A 16,672-nucleotide genomic window follows, 5' to 3' on the forward strand; every position below is an offset into this window, starting at 1 on the left:
CATTTAATAACCACTGCTGTTACAGCATTTTAAAGGTGTAAAAAAAAGACAAAACAACTTTAATGCAGTAAGTGCTGTAATAAATCGTAATCAGAAGGGTTTTAAGGAGGGTCTTAAAGGAGGAGAGGAATATGGTGCACCTGGGTGCAGATTCAGGAAAATCTCCCTTAAGAACATAAGAAATAGGAGCAGGAATAGGCCCTACCAGGGGTCCCAGTCTCAGAATAAAGGGGCCAGCCATTTAGGACAGAGATGAGGAGAAATTTCTTCACTCAGAGGGTGGTGAATCTTTGGAATTCTCTTCCCCAGAGGGCTGTGGAGGCTCAGTCATTGAGTATATTCAAGACCAAGATCGATAGATTTTTGAATATTAAGGGAATCAAGGGATGTGGGGATAGTGCAGGAAAGTGGAGATGAGGTAGAAGATCAGCCATGATTTTTTTAATTTGTTTATGGAATGTGGGCATCGCTGGCAAGGCCAGCATTTATTGCCCATCCCTAATTGCCCTTGAGAGGGTGGTGGTGAGCTGCCTTCTTGAACTGCTGTAGTCCATGTGGTGAAGGTACTCCCTGAAATAAAGAATAGATTTGCCTTCCAAAGTTAGGCTTTATTAACTTTAAAATCGGCAGCATATCTTTCTACATCCAGTCCCAACTAAAGCTAGAAAAGGACTGAATTTAAGGTAGCCACAACACATCATGTGATCATCAACTACCAATGAGATTACAACACAGATCCCAAGTCAGTTAACAAACAACGAATCACAATACTTTTACTAATCAAGGAATAATCACCACATTCACCCCTCCTTTAAAATATACTCTAACCTAATAACTTTTACAATTAATTATTTACAACTAAACTATGCACGAGAATAAAACTATTTACATAACACAATACTAAATGAACAACAACAAATAATAACATTACGCATAAGTATTAAGTATCTCTCAACTAAAACAATATACTATAACATTACTATCAATTTAAAAGTCCATTTTCAATCGGTCGACCGGATATCTTGTTCGTGTCGACCTTCTTAACCTTGGTGAAATTCCTTGCCCTCCCACGCCAGAAGGCACAGAAGTATCTTCAACAGGAAGGCTATCCATATCCCGATTCTCAACGGTTTCCGGATTAGAAATCCCATCAGAAGATGCACTGGGACCGTCATAAACATCTATCAAAGGCTGACTAATTGAAGTATGATTATCTGCAATCGGATTGGAAATATTCGTAGTATCTGTAACAGCATCCACATTATCCGAATCATGACCATTATTATTATCCTCAAAAGAGGGCTGGCCCCCACAAGGAGCCAAATCTTTAATTGAAACAGTACTTTCTTTCCCATCTTGGAATCGAATATGAGCATATTGGGAATTTGCCTCCAACAGCTCCACCTCCTCCACCAAGAGGTCATATTTTGACAATCTAACATGGCGTCGAAGCAACACAGGTCCCTGCATAGTAAGCCATGAAGCTACCGAATATCCCGTAGTAGATCTCCGTGGATAGTTAAAGAGCCTTTCATGGGGGGTCACATTAGTAGCCATTGAAAGCAATGATCTAATGGAATGCAGGGCATCAGGCAGTACCATTTCCCACTGTGTATTCTTAAGGTTCCGGGATGTCAACGCCAACATAACTGCCTTCCAGATCACCCCATTGTATCGTTCGCACTGTCCATTACCCTGGGGATTATACGGGGTAGTTCGACTAGTAGAAATTCCCCGACTCTGAAGGTATTCCTTCAACTGGGAAGACATAAAAGAACTTCCCTGATCCGAATGGATATACGCAGGCATCCCAAAGATGACAAAGTTGAGTCAAATATTTAATAACTGTAGCAGCTGATACATCTGCACAAGGAAAAGCAAAAGGGAACCTTGAAAACTCATCCACAACAGTAAATATATATCGGTTTTGAGTAGTTGAAGGAAGAGGTCCCTTAAAATCAACACTCAAACATTCAAAAGGAGAAGTAGCCTTTATAAGATGAGCTCGTTGAGGCTTAAAGAAATTCGGTTTACACCGAGCACAGATAGAACATGATGAAGTCATCCGCTTGACGTCTTCAACTGAAAAAGGCAAGTTCTTACTGCGTACAAAAAGTGTATCATCCTCGTAACCCCAGGGTGACATAAGGCATTGTGAAGATTAATAAGCGTATCTCCGTGAATCACCGAACAATAAGCCCTCGACAGTGCATCAGCAGCAACATTATCCTTCCCCGGACGATAAACTATGTCAAAATGGTAACATGCCAACTCAATCCTCCATCTCATTATTTTATCATTTTTAATCTTTCCAAAATGTTTAACATCAAACATAAAGGACACAGATTTTTGGTCAGTTACCAACGTGAAATGTCGCCCCGATAAATAATGTCTCCATTTACGCAATGCTTCTACTATTGCGTATGCCTCTTTTTCTATTGAGGAATGTCTTTTTTCACTATTATTCAAAGTACGTGAGAAAAAGGCCACAGGTCTTCCATTTTGGTTCAAAGTAGCCCCAATTGCAAAATCCGAAGCATCCGTCTCAATCACAAAGGGAACCTGCTCATCAATGGAATGCACAACTGCTCCTAAAATATCCTTTTTAAAATTCTCAAAACATGTCCTGGCCTCCCATGATAGAGGATATGTCGTAACCCGAATAAGAGGCCGGATCTTCTGTGAAAAATTTGCAATCCAATTAGAATAATAAGAAAACAGTCCAACAACTCGTTGCAAAGCCTTAGAATTAGTAGGACAAGGTAAATCGATCAATGGTCGCAGACGTTCTGGATCTGGTTTAATCTTATTTCCCGAAATAATAGACCCCAATAGATTTACCTCAGTAGTCGAAAAAACACATTTCTCTTTGTTAAAAGTTAAACCAACTTTTTCCGCAGCTTGAAGGAATCTTTTTAAATTAGAATCATGCTCCACCCTTGATTTGCCACACACTGATGTCATCTAAGTATGAAAAGGTGTCAGAGAGAGAGTTATCACTTATAAAAGCATCCATTGCCCGTTGAAAACAAGCAACACCATTAGTAACACCAAATGGTATTCGGCAAAACTGATACAGCTTTCCACCAGCCTCAAAGGCCGTATATGGTTGATCCTTCTTAACAATAGGAATCTGATGATAAGCACTCTAAGTCAATAGTGCTAAAAACTTTATACTGAGATACTTTATTGATAAGCTCATCAATCTTAGGCAAAGGGTATGCATCTAATTGAGTATACCTATTAATAGTTTGGGAATAGTCTATCACCATTTGTTTCTTGTGTCTCTCGTTAGTCGTGACAACTACCTATGCTCGCCAAGGCGAACAACTAGGTTCAATGATTCCTTCCAATAAGAGACGTTGAACTTCAGAATTAATAAATTCTCTATCCTGACTGCTATACCTTCTTGACTTGGTAGCAATTGGCTTACAATCCGACATCAAATTGGAAAAAAGTGATAATGGAGGAATAGATAGAGGTTAATCCACAAATAGATAAAGGTGGCTTAGTCCCGCCAAATGAAAGACTAAGAGACTCGTGTAACTGAAGCACATCATGTCCAATCAAAATATCCGCAGAGATTAGGCAAAACAGATAGGCGTATATCAGCATACGTATTACCTAGAAGAAACATTTTCACAAAGCAACAACCAGCTATTTGTGAAGTAAGGGTCATCTGAGCCATACACACCTGATACGTAACAGGCGAAATTTTCAAATGCTTCTCCTTCGCAAACTGAAGACTTATAAAACTCAGTACTGCCCGTATCTATAAGGGCCTTCACTTCCAACCCATTAACTTGAGCCGTAACTATAGCTTTGTTTAGGCCATGAGCAAATGCAGCAGAAATTGATGCAATAAACGCCCTATCTAAAGGCTGAATAGTCACAGAAGAGGTAGTGGAGGAAGACCCTCCCACACCAGGAGAAGGGAAGGTAATTGAACCTGATTATTTGCACACACGTGCATAATGACCTCTCTTGCCGCATTTACTACACACAGCCTCTCGAGCAGGACACTTCAGACGAGGGTGCCGGATATTCCCACAAAAATAACACTTCTGAATCCTAGAGGCAACGGCCGCCGAAGTAGAAACTGTTTCAAAATCTAGTAAACCACTCCCATTAAGTCCACATAATTCCTTTTCATCCAAAACTGCCGAAACCATAGTCGCAGGCCGATTAAAAAGAGCATAAGAATCCGAACTTCTCTGAGCCATATCCAATGTAGAAGCTTGCTCAAAAGCACTTTTAAGATCCAGAGTCTTATTTTCTAACAACCGCTGACGAATTGATCTAGACAGTAATCCATTAATAAAAGCATCCCGTACCGATTCGTCCTTATATTCTTCAGCCGTCACAGCCTTATAATTACAGTCAACACTAAGGCACCGAAGTGCTTGTAAATAAGTATCCAAAGATTCTCCCACCTGCTGCCTACGGGCAGATAGAAGATGACGTGCAAATACCTCATTCTTTGGTTTAACAAAAATCTTTTCCAATGTAGAAGTAGCCTCTTCATAAGTTTTACAGTGCAAAATATATTTATATACATCCGGGTCAATGTAGTTGATCAGCATATTCAGTTTATTTAGAGCCTCTTGATCCAACACACCCAAAAAGTTTTTAAATGTACAATACCAATGTTTCCATTTATCATCCACTCCAGCAGAATTGGGGTCAGCCTTGAATCGTTCTGGTTGAAGATATCGCTCCATTCTAACATAAAGTTAATAAATTGAAATAAAGAATAGATTTGCCTTCCAAAGTTAGGCTTTATTAACTTTAAAATCGGCAGCATATCTTTCTACATCCAGTCCCAACTAAAGCTAGAAAAGGACTGAATTTAAGGTAGCCACAACACATCATGTGATCATCAACTACCAATGAGATTACAACACATATCCCAAGGCAGTTAACAAACAACGAATCACAATACTTTTACTAATCAAGGAATAATCACCACACTCCCACAGTGCTGTTCGGTAGGGAGTTCTAGGATTTTGACCCAGCGACAATGAAGGATCAGTGATATACTTCTAAGTCAGGATGGTGTGTGACTTGGAGGGGAACTTGGAGGTGGTGGTGTTCCCATGCGCCTGCTGCCCTTGTCCTTGTAGGTGGAAGAGGTCGCGGGTTTGGGAGGTGCTGCCGAAGAATCCTTGATGAGTTGCTGCAGTGCATCTTGTAGATGGTACACACTGCAGCCACGGTACGCCGGTGGTGGAGGGAGTGAATGTTTAAGGTGGTGGAAGGGGTGCCAATCAAGCGGGCTGCTTTGTCCTGGATGGTGTCGAGCTTCTTGAGCTGCACTCATCCAGGCAAGTGGAGAGTATTCCATCAGACTCCTTACTTGTGCCTTGTAGATGGTGGAAAGGCTTTGGGGAGTCAGGAGGTGAGACACTCACCGCAGAATCCCTAGGGGCCGATTTTCCTGCAGCTGCGGGGAATTGTCGGGTTCCCTGAATGTCGGGTTCCGACAGGAATCTAAATGGGTCTGCCAGCTGGATGCAATTTTTGCACAATTGGCCAATTAATTTCCAGCGTGTGGGCACCTTTGCCAATTGACTATTTCCAGTCATCATTCGTGGTGCTTTTAAAGTCTACAGCAAGCTTTTCAACCTCTGCAGGCTTCCCAGCTAGCCGTCCAGTATGGCAGAGGAGCCTGCAGCAGCTGTTGCCAGTGGCAGAGCCCGAGCTGCCGCCAAATTTGACGAAACCTCACTGCAGACATTAGTGGATGGGGTTAGGGCCCACAGGGAGGTCCTCTTCCCCAGCTCCGGGAGGAAGAGGCCTCCCAATGAGACCAGGGCTGCTTGGATGGAGGTGGCAGCAGAGGTGAACTCTCGGAGTCAACTGAAGAACCTGGATGCAGTGCAGGAAGCGATTCCATGACCTTCACTGTACAGGAAAAGTAAGTATGAAGTTTCCATCACCCTCAACCTGATCCCCATTGCCTTTCCCCAACAGTACTCCGCTTCAGCACATTCTTCCTCCACATCCCACTTCACAGTCACATCCATGCACCCTTACCCATTCCCTCTCTCTCTATGCTCACATTCACATAACTATTCCACCATACAGCCCTCACACTGCCTCTCACTCTGATGCTTGGAACACAACTGACAACACACAGGGAAGGCCCTTGGTCTTGCAGCCTCACACCATCTTTGTCTCCTAAGTATCTATGCTATGCAATCTCTACACTCACTCAAACTCCACTTGTCTCCCTCATTGCAGGAAAAGAGAACTCACAACAGGAGAGTGAGCCAGGACTGGAGGAGGCCCACCCTCAATCGCCCACCTGACCCCCTGGGAGGAAGGAGTGCTGGAGATTGTCGGGGCTGACGTGGCTGCGGAAGCTGGGGAAGGAGAGACAGGAGCAAGCCCGCAAGCTGGTGACAGAATAGTTTTCCATCTCTCTCATTGACATAGCATGAGTCGCTGTTATGATTCTGAAGCTACATCATTTGGACTTATGAACATTTGCAAAATCCAATGTGCATGTAGCCTTGGCATCACATTTCTAACTCTTTCCTTTACTCCCCCACAGGACCATCCAGAGCCCCCGTCCCCACTGTCGAGGAGGAAGAGGCTGTGCAGCCAGACTCCTCAGAGGAAGCTCCAACCTCTGAGGGTGCAGCGTCAGCAGAAGTAAGCGCACCCAGCACCAGCGCAGACACTCACACCTCGGGGGGGCCTTCGGGACATAGAGTAGTGTTGTCATCTGGTGTTTCACAGCTCACAAGTGAGCATCAGCAGATTGTGGAGACGGACGGCAGTGGAGAGCCCTCGTCGGAGGGCGCAGGCCTCTGCCAGCTCAGCTCAGCTGCATGTCGACCCTATGCCTCTGGGTCCATCTGCAAGAGAAGAGGTGATGGATCTCAATGCACAGATGCAGGAGTCTCTGGCAGGTTTTGTCTCCAGGGTCGCTGCGAGTGTGAAGCGAATGGAGGAGTCCGTGGCGAACATGAGCAGAGCCTTATTGGAGTCATTGGCGCATGAACGCATCACCACGGAAAGGATGGCTACCACCGAGGAGAGGAGGGCTGCGGCCGAGGAGAGGAGGGCTGCGGCCATGGAGGAGCTTAGTCGCCAGGGTATGGAAAACATGGTGAGTGCTCAGAATAGAATGACATCTCTTTAGGAGCGATGGGCATCTAATGAGCATCGAAACCAGACCTTCATGGAAGTCCTTCTGAGCAGGACTTCCAGTGCAGATATGGGTCCCCATGGCCCCCCTGATGTGCAGCAAGGTGCTCTCCAGCCACTTGCAGGCGCTGAGGGGGAGCTGACCCATGAGGGGGAGGTTGTTGGCACACCTCAAGGAAGTGGGGGCTCCTCTCTACGCGCTCACACTTCCATGCCACTTCAGAGTCCACACCCAAGTGAGATAGGCGTCTCAACCCCTGCACAGCCACAGGAGCAGCAGACTGCTGGCGAGCCGTCACAGGCTCGCCACCCCAGAGGACGCCCGCCAAAGGTGCCGAGACAGGAGCAGCAGGAAAGTGAGCAAGGGGCCTCCACATCTGCTGAAGCCACAGGGGTACCACTACGTAGGAGCACGCGTAAGTGAAAAATAAAGCACCACTAATCACAAGGGTAGACACTTGGGTGAAAAGTTTTGTATATAGTTTTAATGCCATCAGTTTCTTGTACATAAAAAATCTGATGGCAACTGCTGCAGTTGTGGCGTCTGTCATTTGGCGAATGGGGATTTCACATTGAGGCCTTAGGATTACTTGCAGATGTCAGCAAGCTGGTCAAATAGGTAGAAATGCGCAGGGATGGGCCACTGTCCATGGTCAGGTAAGAATCAGCGACGCTACAGTGTTTGATGCACCAGGCTAAGCAAATCTGGCCAGGCTGAGTGCGTTCCTTGCATTCCGGCCAGCAATGTTCTCGCGTACTGATGCAGCTGGTTGATGAGTCTCGGCAGGATGCTCGTTTCCGGCCTCCTCCTCCTCCTCTTCCTCCTCCTCCTCCTCCTCAGCATCATCCTCATCCGAGGTGGCTCTGTGAGGAGCCTCTTGGTCCTGCGGAATCTGCAAGCCACGACGCTGTGCCATGTTATGAAGCACACAGTAAACCACGACGATTTTGGAGACCCTGGCTGCTGAGTACTGTAGGGCTCCACCTGATCTCTCGAGGCATCTGAAGCGCATCTTTAGCAATCCGATGGTTTGCTCGATAATGCATCTGGTGGAAATGTGGCTGGAGTTGTAGCGCTCCTCAGCTTCGTTGGCTGGTCTCCTCAACGGCGTCATTAGCCAAGTCCGCAGGGGATATCCCTCGTCTCCAGGTAGCCATCCCTGAAGTTCGTTTGGCGGACTAAATAGCGGAGGCACAGTAGACTGGCGCAGTATGAGGGAGTCATGGCAGCTGCCAGGGTACTTGGCACAAACATGCAAACTCTCCTTGTGGTCACACACCAGCTGAACGTTAAGGGAGTGGAAGCCCTTGCGGTTGACAAAAACTCCTGGACTGCGATGGGGTGCCCTAAGGGCCACGTGTGCAGTCAATGATGCCCTGCACCCTTGGAAAGTCTGCCAGCTGAGCTAATCCAAGCGCTCGCGCCCTCACACTTGTGCGATCCCTGGTGAAATGGATGTGATTGTGCGTGAGGGCAAAGAGGGCATCGGTTACCTGAGTGATGCAAGTGTGTGCGGCCACCTGGGAGATGCCGCTGATGTCTGCTGCTGATCCCTGGAAGGAGCCTGAGGCAAAAAAGTTGAGTGCGGTGGTGACTTTGATGGCCACTGGTAAGGAGTGTCGACCTGGTGCTCTGGGCTCCAGATCTTGCTGCAGCATTGCGCAGATGTCAGTTACTACCTCTCGCGAAAGTCGGAGCCGCCTTTGGCACTGTTGCTCAGTCATGTTGAGGTAGCTCACCCTGTGTCTGTAGACCCTGTTCGGGGGGGTATCTCCTGCGCCGACGGCCTTCCATGCGCTGGCCCCTTCTGGCCTGTGCTGCCTCAGTTGGGTGAGCCGCAGCCTGTCGCTCCTGCTGCTGCTGGTGCTGCTGTTGTTGCTGGATCTGCTGCAGCCTCCTCTGCTGTTGGAGATCCTCTAATGCCAAGAAGGGAAGGAACAAAAGGCCTCCCATGCTTCTGGCCGATACCTCAGCGCTTCCTCAACGGAGTTAGGGTGGTGAGAGGGGCTTCCCAGGAGCTCACTGGAGAAGTGTGTGAGGCTCCAACCTTCTACACCTGTGCTTAAGCCTTCAACAAGTTGCCCCAAGCCTGAAACAACAAGGCCCTGCAACCTACAAATGCTGTCTGATTAAATCTCTTCTTTCCTGATTGACCTGCAGCTGAAAGTAAGCAAGCCGACATTGTTCACGCCAGGTTTCATCAGCGGTGTTCCCACCAGGCGTGGTTTACGTGGGGAAAGGCTGAAAATTGCAAGGGCCCCTTAAAATGGCATTATAGATGGCAATTATTGCTGATTAGGCTCCCGACGACCAGTCCTGCCTGCTGCGGGCGGGACTGATTCGGGTCGCTTTGAAACGCCGGGGCGAAAGTCGGACGGGGCGGGGAATCGGGCGGGGGGGGGTGGGGGTCGCGACCCCCTATTTCTGCGATTATTAATTTTTTTATTTCCCCCCCCACACGCCTGACACCCCACCTGACGGCTGCAGGAAAATCGAGGCCCTAGCCTCTGACCTGTTCTTGTTGCCACAGTATTTGTGTCTGGTCCAGTTAAGTTTCTGGTCAATGGTGACCCCCAGGAAGTTGATTGTGGGGATTAGACAATGGTAATGCTGTTGAATGGCAGGCTTGAAGGGCCAAATTGCCTACCCCTTCTCCTATTTCTTATGTTCCTATATATTCATACAGCCCATCGGTCTCAGTCTTGAATATACTCATCGACTGAACATCCATTGCCCTCTAGGGTAGAGAATTACAAAGATTCACAACCTTCTGAGTGAAGAAATTTCTCCTCATCTCCATCCTAAATGTCCGACCCCTTATCCTGAGTCTATCACCCCTAGTTCTAGACCCTATAGCCAGGAGATATAGCCTCTTGGCATCTACCCTGTCAAGCCCTCTAAGAATTTTATATGCTTCAGTGAGATCACCTCTCATTCTTCTAAACTCCAGAGAAAATAGGTCCACTCTACTCAATCTCTCCTCATAGGACAACCCCTTCATCCCAGGAATCAATCTACCTTTAATCATTTCTAACTGTTTGTGCCATCAGTAACAACTTTAAAGGGGGTTCAAGAACGGAGAGACCTGGGGGTGTATGTACACTAATCTTTGAAGGTGGGCGGACAAGTTGAGAAGGCTGTTTTTAAAAAAAAAAAAAAAAAAGTATACCGAATCCTAGGCTTTATAAACAGAAGCAGAGAGTACAAAAACAAGGAAGTTATGCTAAACCTTTATAAGTCACTGGTTAGGCCCCAGCTGGAGTATTGTGTTCAATTCTGGGCAGCACATTTAAGGAAGGATGCCAAGACCTTAGCGAGGGTGCAGAGGAGATTTACTGGAATGATATCAGGGATGAGGGACTTCAGCTACGTGGAGTGACTAGAGAAGCTGGGGTTGTTCTCCTTAGAGCAGGGAAGATTAAGGGGAGATTTGATGGAGGTGTTCAAAATCATGAAGGGTTTTGATAGAGTAAATAAGGAAAAACTGTTTCCAGTGGCAGAAGCGCTGGTAACCAGAGGATACAGATTTAAGCTAATTGGCAAAAGAGCCAGAAGCAAGATGAGGAGAATGGCCTCCTTCTATGCTGTATCATTCTATGAGTCTATGTTAAGTCTTACTGCATCTGTGTATTATCTTATTTAATCATGACCCTTGGTATTTACTGCCTCTTTGGGTAGATGGAGAATGTGGTTGGGTTCCCATCTGATCTCTGATGCAGTATATTATAGTTAAGGGGTAACTGTTCGTTTCAGTGGCACATTATCCCACTCGTGGCACTCAAGGGCACAGGTTTCAGTTCAGACGAGATTCTGGCCTAGAAATTCGATTGCGTAGAGCCTGTTTTGGCGCTACAAGTGTCACTTTGGTTTGAAAAGGCATCAGAGCTGTGCTCACAATTCTGGTGCGGACCGCGCCGAACGCCATCTTGGTGAGGGCGGTAGCGTTGGCGCTGCAGGGGTGCACCATGAAGTAGGCAGATCGTTGCCTCAATCAGTGTGCAACGCTGATTGGACACCAGCACTGCCATTTTCGTCCTCTATGCTGGAAGTACCACTCTGAATTAACCTCGCACAGCTGAACATGCGTTCAGCAGCTGCAAGGACCCCCTGCCAGCGATTATTTAAAGGGATCATCGACCACTCAGGTTAGTTGCTGATTAATTTCTACTGGTTCTGTGCAAGTTTGTAGAAGTGTTTGCAGCTTTCTAGAGTTGTTTAAAGTTGGTGAGGTGACAGGAGGTGGTGTTGCAAGTGGAGAAGGCCTTGCTTCTGACTTCAAGGGCACTGGTCAGACCACTTGCTCCCAGTCATGGGTGCTCTAGTTGTCATCCCTCTTGGCCTACAGCATGATGGGGAGATAGAGCAGAGGCAGCGAAGAAGAGAACAAGCTGCTCGCAGAGGAAGGAGGAGGAGGGGGAGAAGGGCTCTCGGCAGGAGACCTTACCCACCTAGGGTCTTCCGATAGCAATTCTATAACCTCAACCTGAGCCAGGACCAGTGTGTGAAGTGCCTGTGCTTTACGAAGGAGGTATTCACAGAACTCTACCACCTCTTGCAACCAGACCTACAGCCTCACAGCAGGGCAAGGACAGCGCTGCCGGTGGCTGTGAAGGTGACTGTGGCTCTGAATTTCTTTGCGTCGGGATCCTTCCAGGCTGGATCAGGCGACATCTGTAACATTTTCCAGTTTGCCGTCCACAGCTACATAACAAAGGGAACAGAAGCTCTTTATGCCAGAGCATGCACGTGGCTTTGCCAGGATAGCGGGCTTCCCCATGGTGCAGGGCACCATTGACTGCACGCACGTGGCTTTGTAGGCACCATATCTAAATGCTGAGAGGTACCACAACTGCAAAGGTTAACACTTGCTGAATGTGCAGTTGGTGTGCGACCATGATGGTGAATGCCTGGTATCCTGGCAGCAGTCATGATGCTTTTCTTCTGCGCCAGTCTGCCATTCCCTCAGTCTTTGAGCCACCATGACAAACCACAGGGTAGTTACTGGATGACGAGGACTATCCGCTAATCACCTGGCTCATGACTCCGCTCTGCAACCCAACCACACGTAGGCAGCATGCATACAAGGAGAACCATGTTGCTTCATGGAATTTGATAGAGCAGACCATTGGCATCCTTAAACACTGGCGGAGCCCTGCAGTATTCACAGAATGCATCTCAAGATTCATCGTGGTCTGCTGCATGCTCCACAACCTCGCCATCATAAAGGCACAGCCCTTGCCACCAGGCATACGGTGACCAGCGGAGGAGGAGGAAGTGGAAGAGGAGGAAGCGGAAGGGAGGAGGCAACCCAGACAGCCCCTTTCTGCCCGGGCTATCCGTGATCAACTCATCCGACTGCGGTACGAGTGAACGCAATCCCAATTCCCCATTCAACAATAGTTCCACACACTACCTTTTCTCAGTTACTAACCATCACAGCGTCCTCTTGGCCAGTATGCTGAAGTAAAAGCCATCACAAAAGAAACATTCTAATCCAATGTTATCCATCAATCCATCCAATATAACCTAACAAAGTCAACTAATCCCCTATGCTTATTCTCTTGGTGCCTGTCTTCAGTGTGCCTTTGCCTGTTCTATTGCTCCTACGAAGTGCTACCTCAGTGACTGCAGCATGGCTGTTGGAAGGCTGCTGACTTTCAGTGGTGGAGACTGCAGATGGCCTTGCAAGACGACCTCGAGCACCTCTGAGCCGAGAAGGCCTGACTGTAGACTGCACCACCTCGGCATGGGCGGCAGCAGTCTGGGCTGGCTGGGTGACAGTCAACAGCAAGGGCACTGGTGGAGTGGCAATGGTGGGAGGATGAATGCTGTCATCCTGAGAGAGGACAGCAGGTCCGTCCTCCATGGAGCCACTGCCACTCCCCAGGGCGGCGCCTCAGCATTCCTAGCCATCTGTTGGAGGACAGATTGCTGTGACACTCTGCAAGCCCCTTTCCACACTGGTAAACCCAGCCACGGCGGCAGCAGTCTGAGCTTGTCTTGCAGTAAGCTGAGCTTGCATGACTTCAGTCTGAACTTCCACTGCATCACTCAGATCACAGAAATCACAGAAACCCCACAGTGCAGATAGAGGCCATTTCAGCCCATCAAGCCTGCACCGACACATATCCCACCTGATCCCCGTAACCCCTACACCAACACATATCCCACCCTATCCCCGTAACCCCACATATTTAATCCCCCTAACACTAAGGGTCAATTTATCATAGCCAATCAACCTAACCCGCACATCTTTGGACGCTACATGATGGTTGGGTCGACAAGTGCGCTAATGGATCTGCCCATCCTTTCCAGCAAAGCTCTGTGCAAGGTTGGTGTCAGACTCCTCCATGCTCCTTGGCATTGCACTCTGACTTTCTGGCAGGCCTGCCAAAGCACCAAGCATTTGGTTGTGCATACCCATTAGCGTCCTTCTGTAGACTGCCCCTTTGAAGTCCTTATCTGAGTCCGCTGCAGCAGAACTCGTTTGTGACCTTGCTGTCCAGGAAGCTGGCATCTACACTACCCTTTCCCCCTACCCTGGCTGTAGCCAACTTGTGCCTGGTGACTCACCATGTGCTGATCCCACGTCTAAGCTACCCTTTAAACTCCACGCAGTGCCAGTATCTGAGCTGGTGGCAGCGAGTGTGAGATCGAGTGACGGGGTTTCTTTTCCCCCTCCCCCTCCTCCCTCCTTTTCACTCTTGGCTGGCTGGGCAGGTTGGATTTCTTGCGTATCTGAAATGAGAAAGGCACAAGGGTAGGGTTGTGGTGAGGGGGTGGGGCGGGGAAGCAAGAGGTGCATGCTTACACCATGTGCAGATTATAAATCAGAAGAGATTGTGGGATGAGGGGGAAGTGGGATATGAGAAGGAGGATAACGTATGAGTATACTCGGCATCTTGTACTCTTTCAGCCCCGCCGCTGGCCATGGACTCAGCCATTCCCCTCCCAAGAATGGCCAGCACCGTCTCCTCTAAGGGGGCAAGGTGACGCAGGCGAGCCTGTCCCCCACTGGTTAGGTTCTGCTGGTGCCGGTTATGTATCACCTTTTCTTGTAAGAGAAAGGGATTTGTGTCAACGAGTGTGGTGCAAAGTGCTTGGGTGTTGTACCTGTCATGGTTGAATAGCTGGCAGTGTATGCAAACTGTGAGATGTGGGTGTGAAGCTTGTAGCAGTGGTAAGTGTGTGAGGGTGAGGTGAAGCTATGAATGTGAGGTATGAGTCGTGTTTGGTAGAGATTGTTGGTAGGTGAGTGATGGGGGTGTAGTGTATTGAGCAGTGTGTGAGGCTAGCAGTGCAGATGGTAGGATATGGCTCTTGAAGAAGAATTCACTGACCTTGAGCACGCGTGCGAGGTCATTAAATTTCTTCCTGCACTACATCCGCGTCCTCGGGGCAACACTGCTGGCATTCACCACATTGGCTATCGGCTCCCATTGCACTTTTGTCTGTTGCCTGGAGGGCCTTCTGGCCCCATGTGGAATGAGGACCCCTCTCCTCAAATTGACCTCCTGCACTAAGGCCTCCAATGTTGCATCGGAGAACCTTGGTGCACGCCCTCTCCCCTGTTGTGCCAACCTGATTTGAGTTTTTGCACTGTCTTCCTCAGCCAGTTGAATGATGATCTGCAGGCAGAATACACTTCCCCTTTTAAGAGGTGCAGGCTACCTTTAAGTAGCGCAGGCTACCTTTAATTGGTGCTAACCTCACAAAAATTTGGGCCCCCTGCTGAGCGTTCAGCTGCTCAGCAGCGTGTCTAGGCTGAACACCACAATCATGCAAATGAGCAGGCAGCACGAAGTTACGCGTGCTGCCTGCAGTCCTCCAAACGGGTGAGAGTTGCTAGTGCATTGCGATCCCTGCACCCGTTTTTGGAGGCAAACCAATTTCTAGCCCTTAGTCTTTTTATGGAAGCTTCCCTCTTTGCTGTGAACACAGGTATTGGGAGAAAACCTAAACTGTAATAGGGGAATAAAGGCAAAAATCAGAGTGTGTGAACTGAAAAATCTCTTGACTTTTTAGTCTGATTTCTTATAATAATCAATACATTTTAAAGTTTTACAGATGTATAAAAATTAAAGTAAAATATGTATATTTTGAAAACTGAAAAGGTTTTTCAATATGTCAGTGATTAGTGTTCTGCACTAGTTGTAATCTTAGGTTTGAAAACAAGGCTTTAATATGAACTGTTGTTGTGTAGTTTCTTTACAAGATATTAACATGAGGAAAGCTTTCAAGAGCTCTACAATACAAGACCAACAGGTTGTTTCAAAGAGTTCAACTCCAAACCCAGTGCTGGAAATGTATGCTAAGAGTGATAAACCACCTCCACTGGACATCCTTTCACCATACAGGTACAAATGTGAAATGTATGCCTAGATATTCTGCTTTTGCAGATTTGGGGACATCTTTGGTGTAGTGTTACTTCTATCTGCCGCAAAGCTGTACCCCTGACCCCAGCTGATTTCTAGCCTGAAGTCATTTATTGTTTTGGCATGCACCCTAGATCTTCAGGGGCCTTCCATAGCATTCCAGTGCTACCAGTGGAAATGCAATAAATTTTTAAACATTAAAAAAAAAGCGTAGGAAAGCAGGAAGCCGTAAGATCATCAGCTCCGGTTGTATTTCCCAACCAAGTCTGCCTCGGTTATGTCAGGGAGCAGAACTTAAACTGAAAATCTTGGTCATGATTTCTACAGCAGATCACATGAATTGTAGAAGTAAAATTAAAACGCAAATGCTGGTAATCTGAAATAAAAACATGCTGGAGATGCACAATAGGTTGTTCAGTATCCATCCAGCGAGGCCCAAGGGTGAACAAAAAGGAATTTGAAAGAGAAACAGGTTAACCTATAAAACATACTTCTGCAGCCTGATGATATCACTTTGGTGAAGGGTTATGCCCGAAACATTAATCACCCTTTCTCTTCAAGTTTCTGATTGACCCGGCAGTGCATCTGCAGCATTTCTGTTTTGACTTCACGTGTGAGAGTTTCTGCAGTCTAAGTCCCATTCACCATGGAGATCATAACCATTAGAAACCTGGTAGTTTTTCAAGACTCAATGTAAACAGCTGGAGTTCACAAGATAGGTACAGATGAGGAATACCATTCAGCTCATCCTAATTCATGCGTCTGGAAAGAACTTCTTGTCGCCCTCTTAGCATCATCTTGTTTCTTAAATGATTTCCAGGTTTTTGCCTCTCTGCATCACCTCCAGAGATTGAATTTCTCCCTTGTGTTTTATAGACCAGAATTTGACAAAGTACCAGAGTGCTGTACAGTTTAGGAATAATTTCCTCTAATTTGTGCCATGCTGTTTCGGTTATATAATTCAGCTTTAGCCCTTGGCTATTTCAACATAATGTAGTGGCTATGTCACTCACTTTTTTTCTTCCTATGTGGAATACTTTACACTTGTCCATATTAAGTTTCATCTGACACTATTCTGTTCACTCACATTTTATCTATCTCAATTTGTAAGTCTCTGGCTGGCTCCTCAGATGCAACTGCC

At 47.1% G+C, this 16,672-nt stretch overlaps 1 protein-coding gene across 5 annotated transcripts in view; it reads left to right on the plus strand.

Annotated features, from left to right (window-relative positions):
* Positions 1-16,672, plus strand: part of wasf3b (WASP family member 3b) — a 109,541-nt gene that overhangs the window by 57,648 nt on the left and 35,221 nt on the right. For all 5 annotated transcript variants that reach the window (XM_085999262.1, XM_085999263.1, XM_085999259.1 and 2 more), the window contains exon 5: positions 15,360-15,513. In XM_085999262.1, coding sequence (XP_085855388.1) covers positions 15,360-15,513 — 154 coding nt within the window. The remainder of the gene's footprint in view (positions 1-15,359; positions 15,514-16,672) is intronic.

Source organism: Somniosus microcephalus, chromosome 10 (assembly GCF_052327205.1).
Source record: "Somniosus microcephalus isolate GS21.2 chromosome 10, FLI_Smic_1.0, whole genome shotgun sequence".
In the NCBI taxonomy this organism is placed as follows: Eukaryota; Metazoa; Chordata; class Chondrichthyes; order Squaliformes; family Somniosidae; genus Somniosus; species Somniosus microcephalus.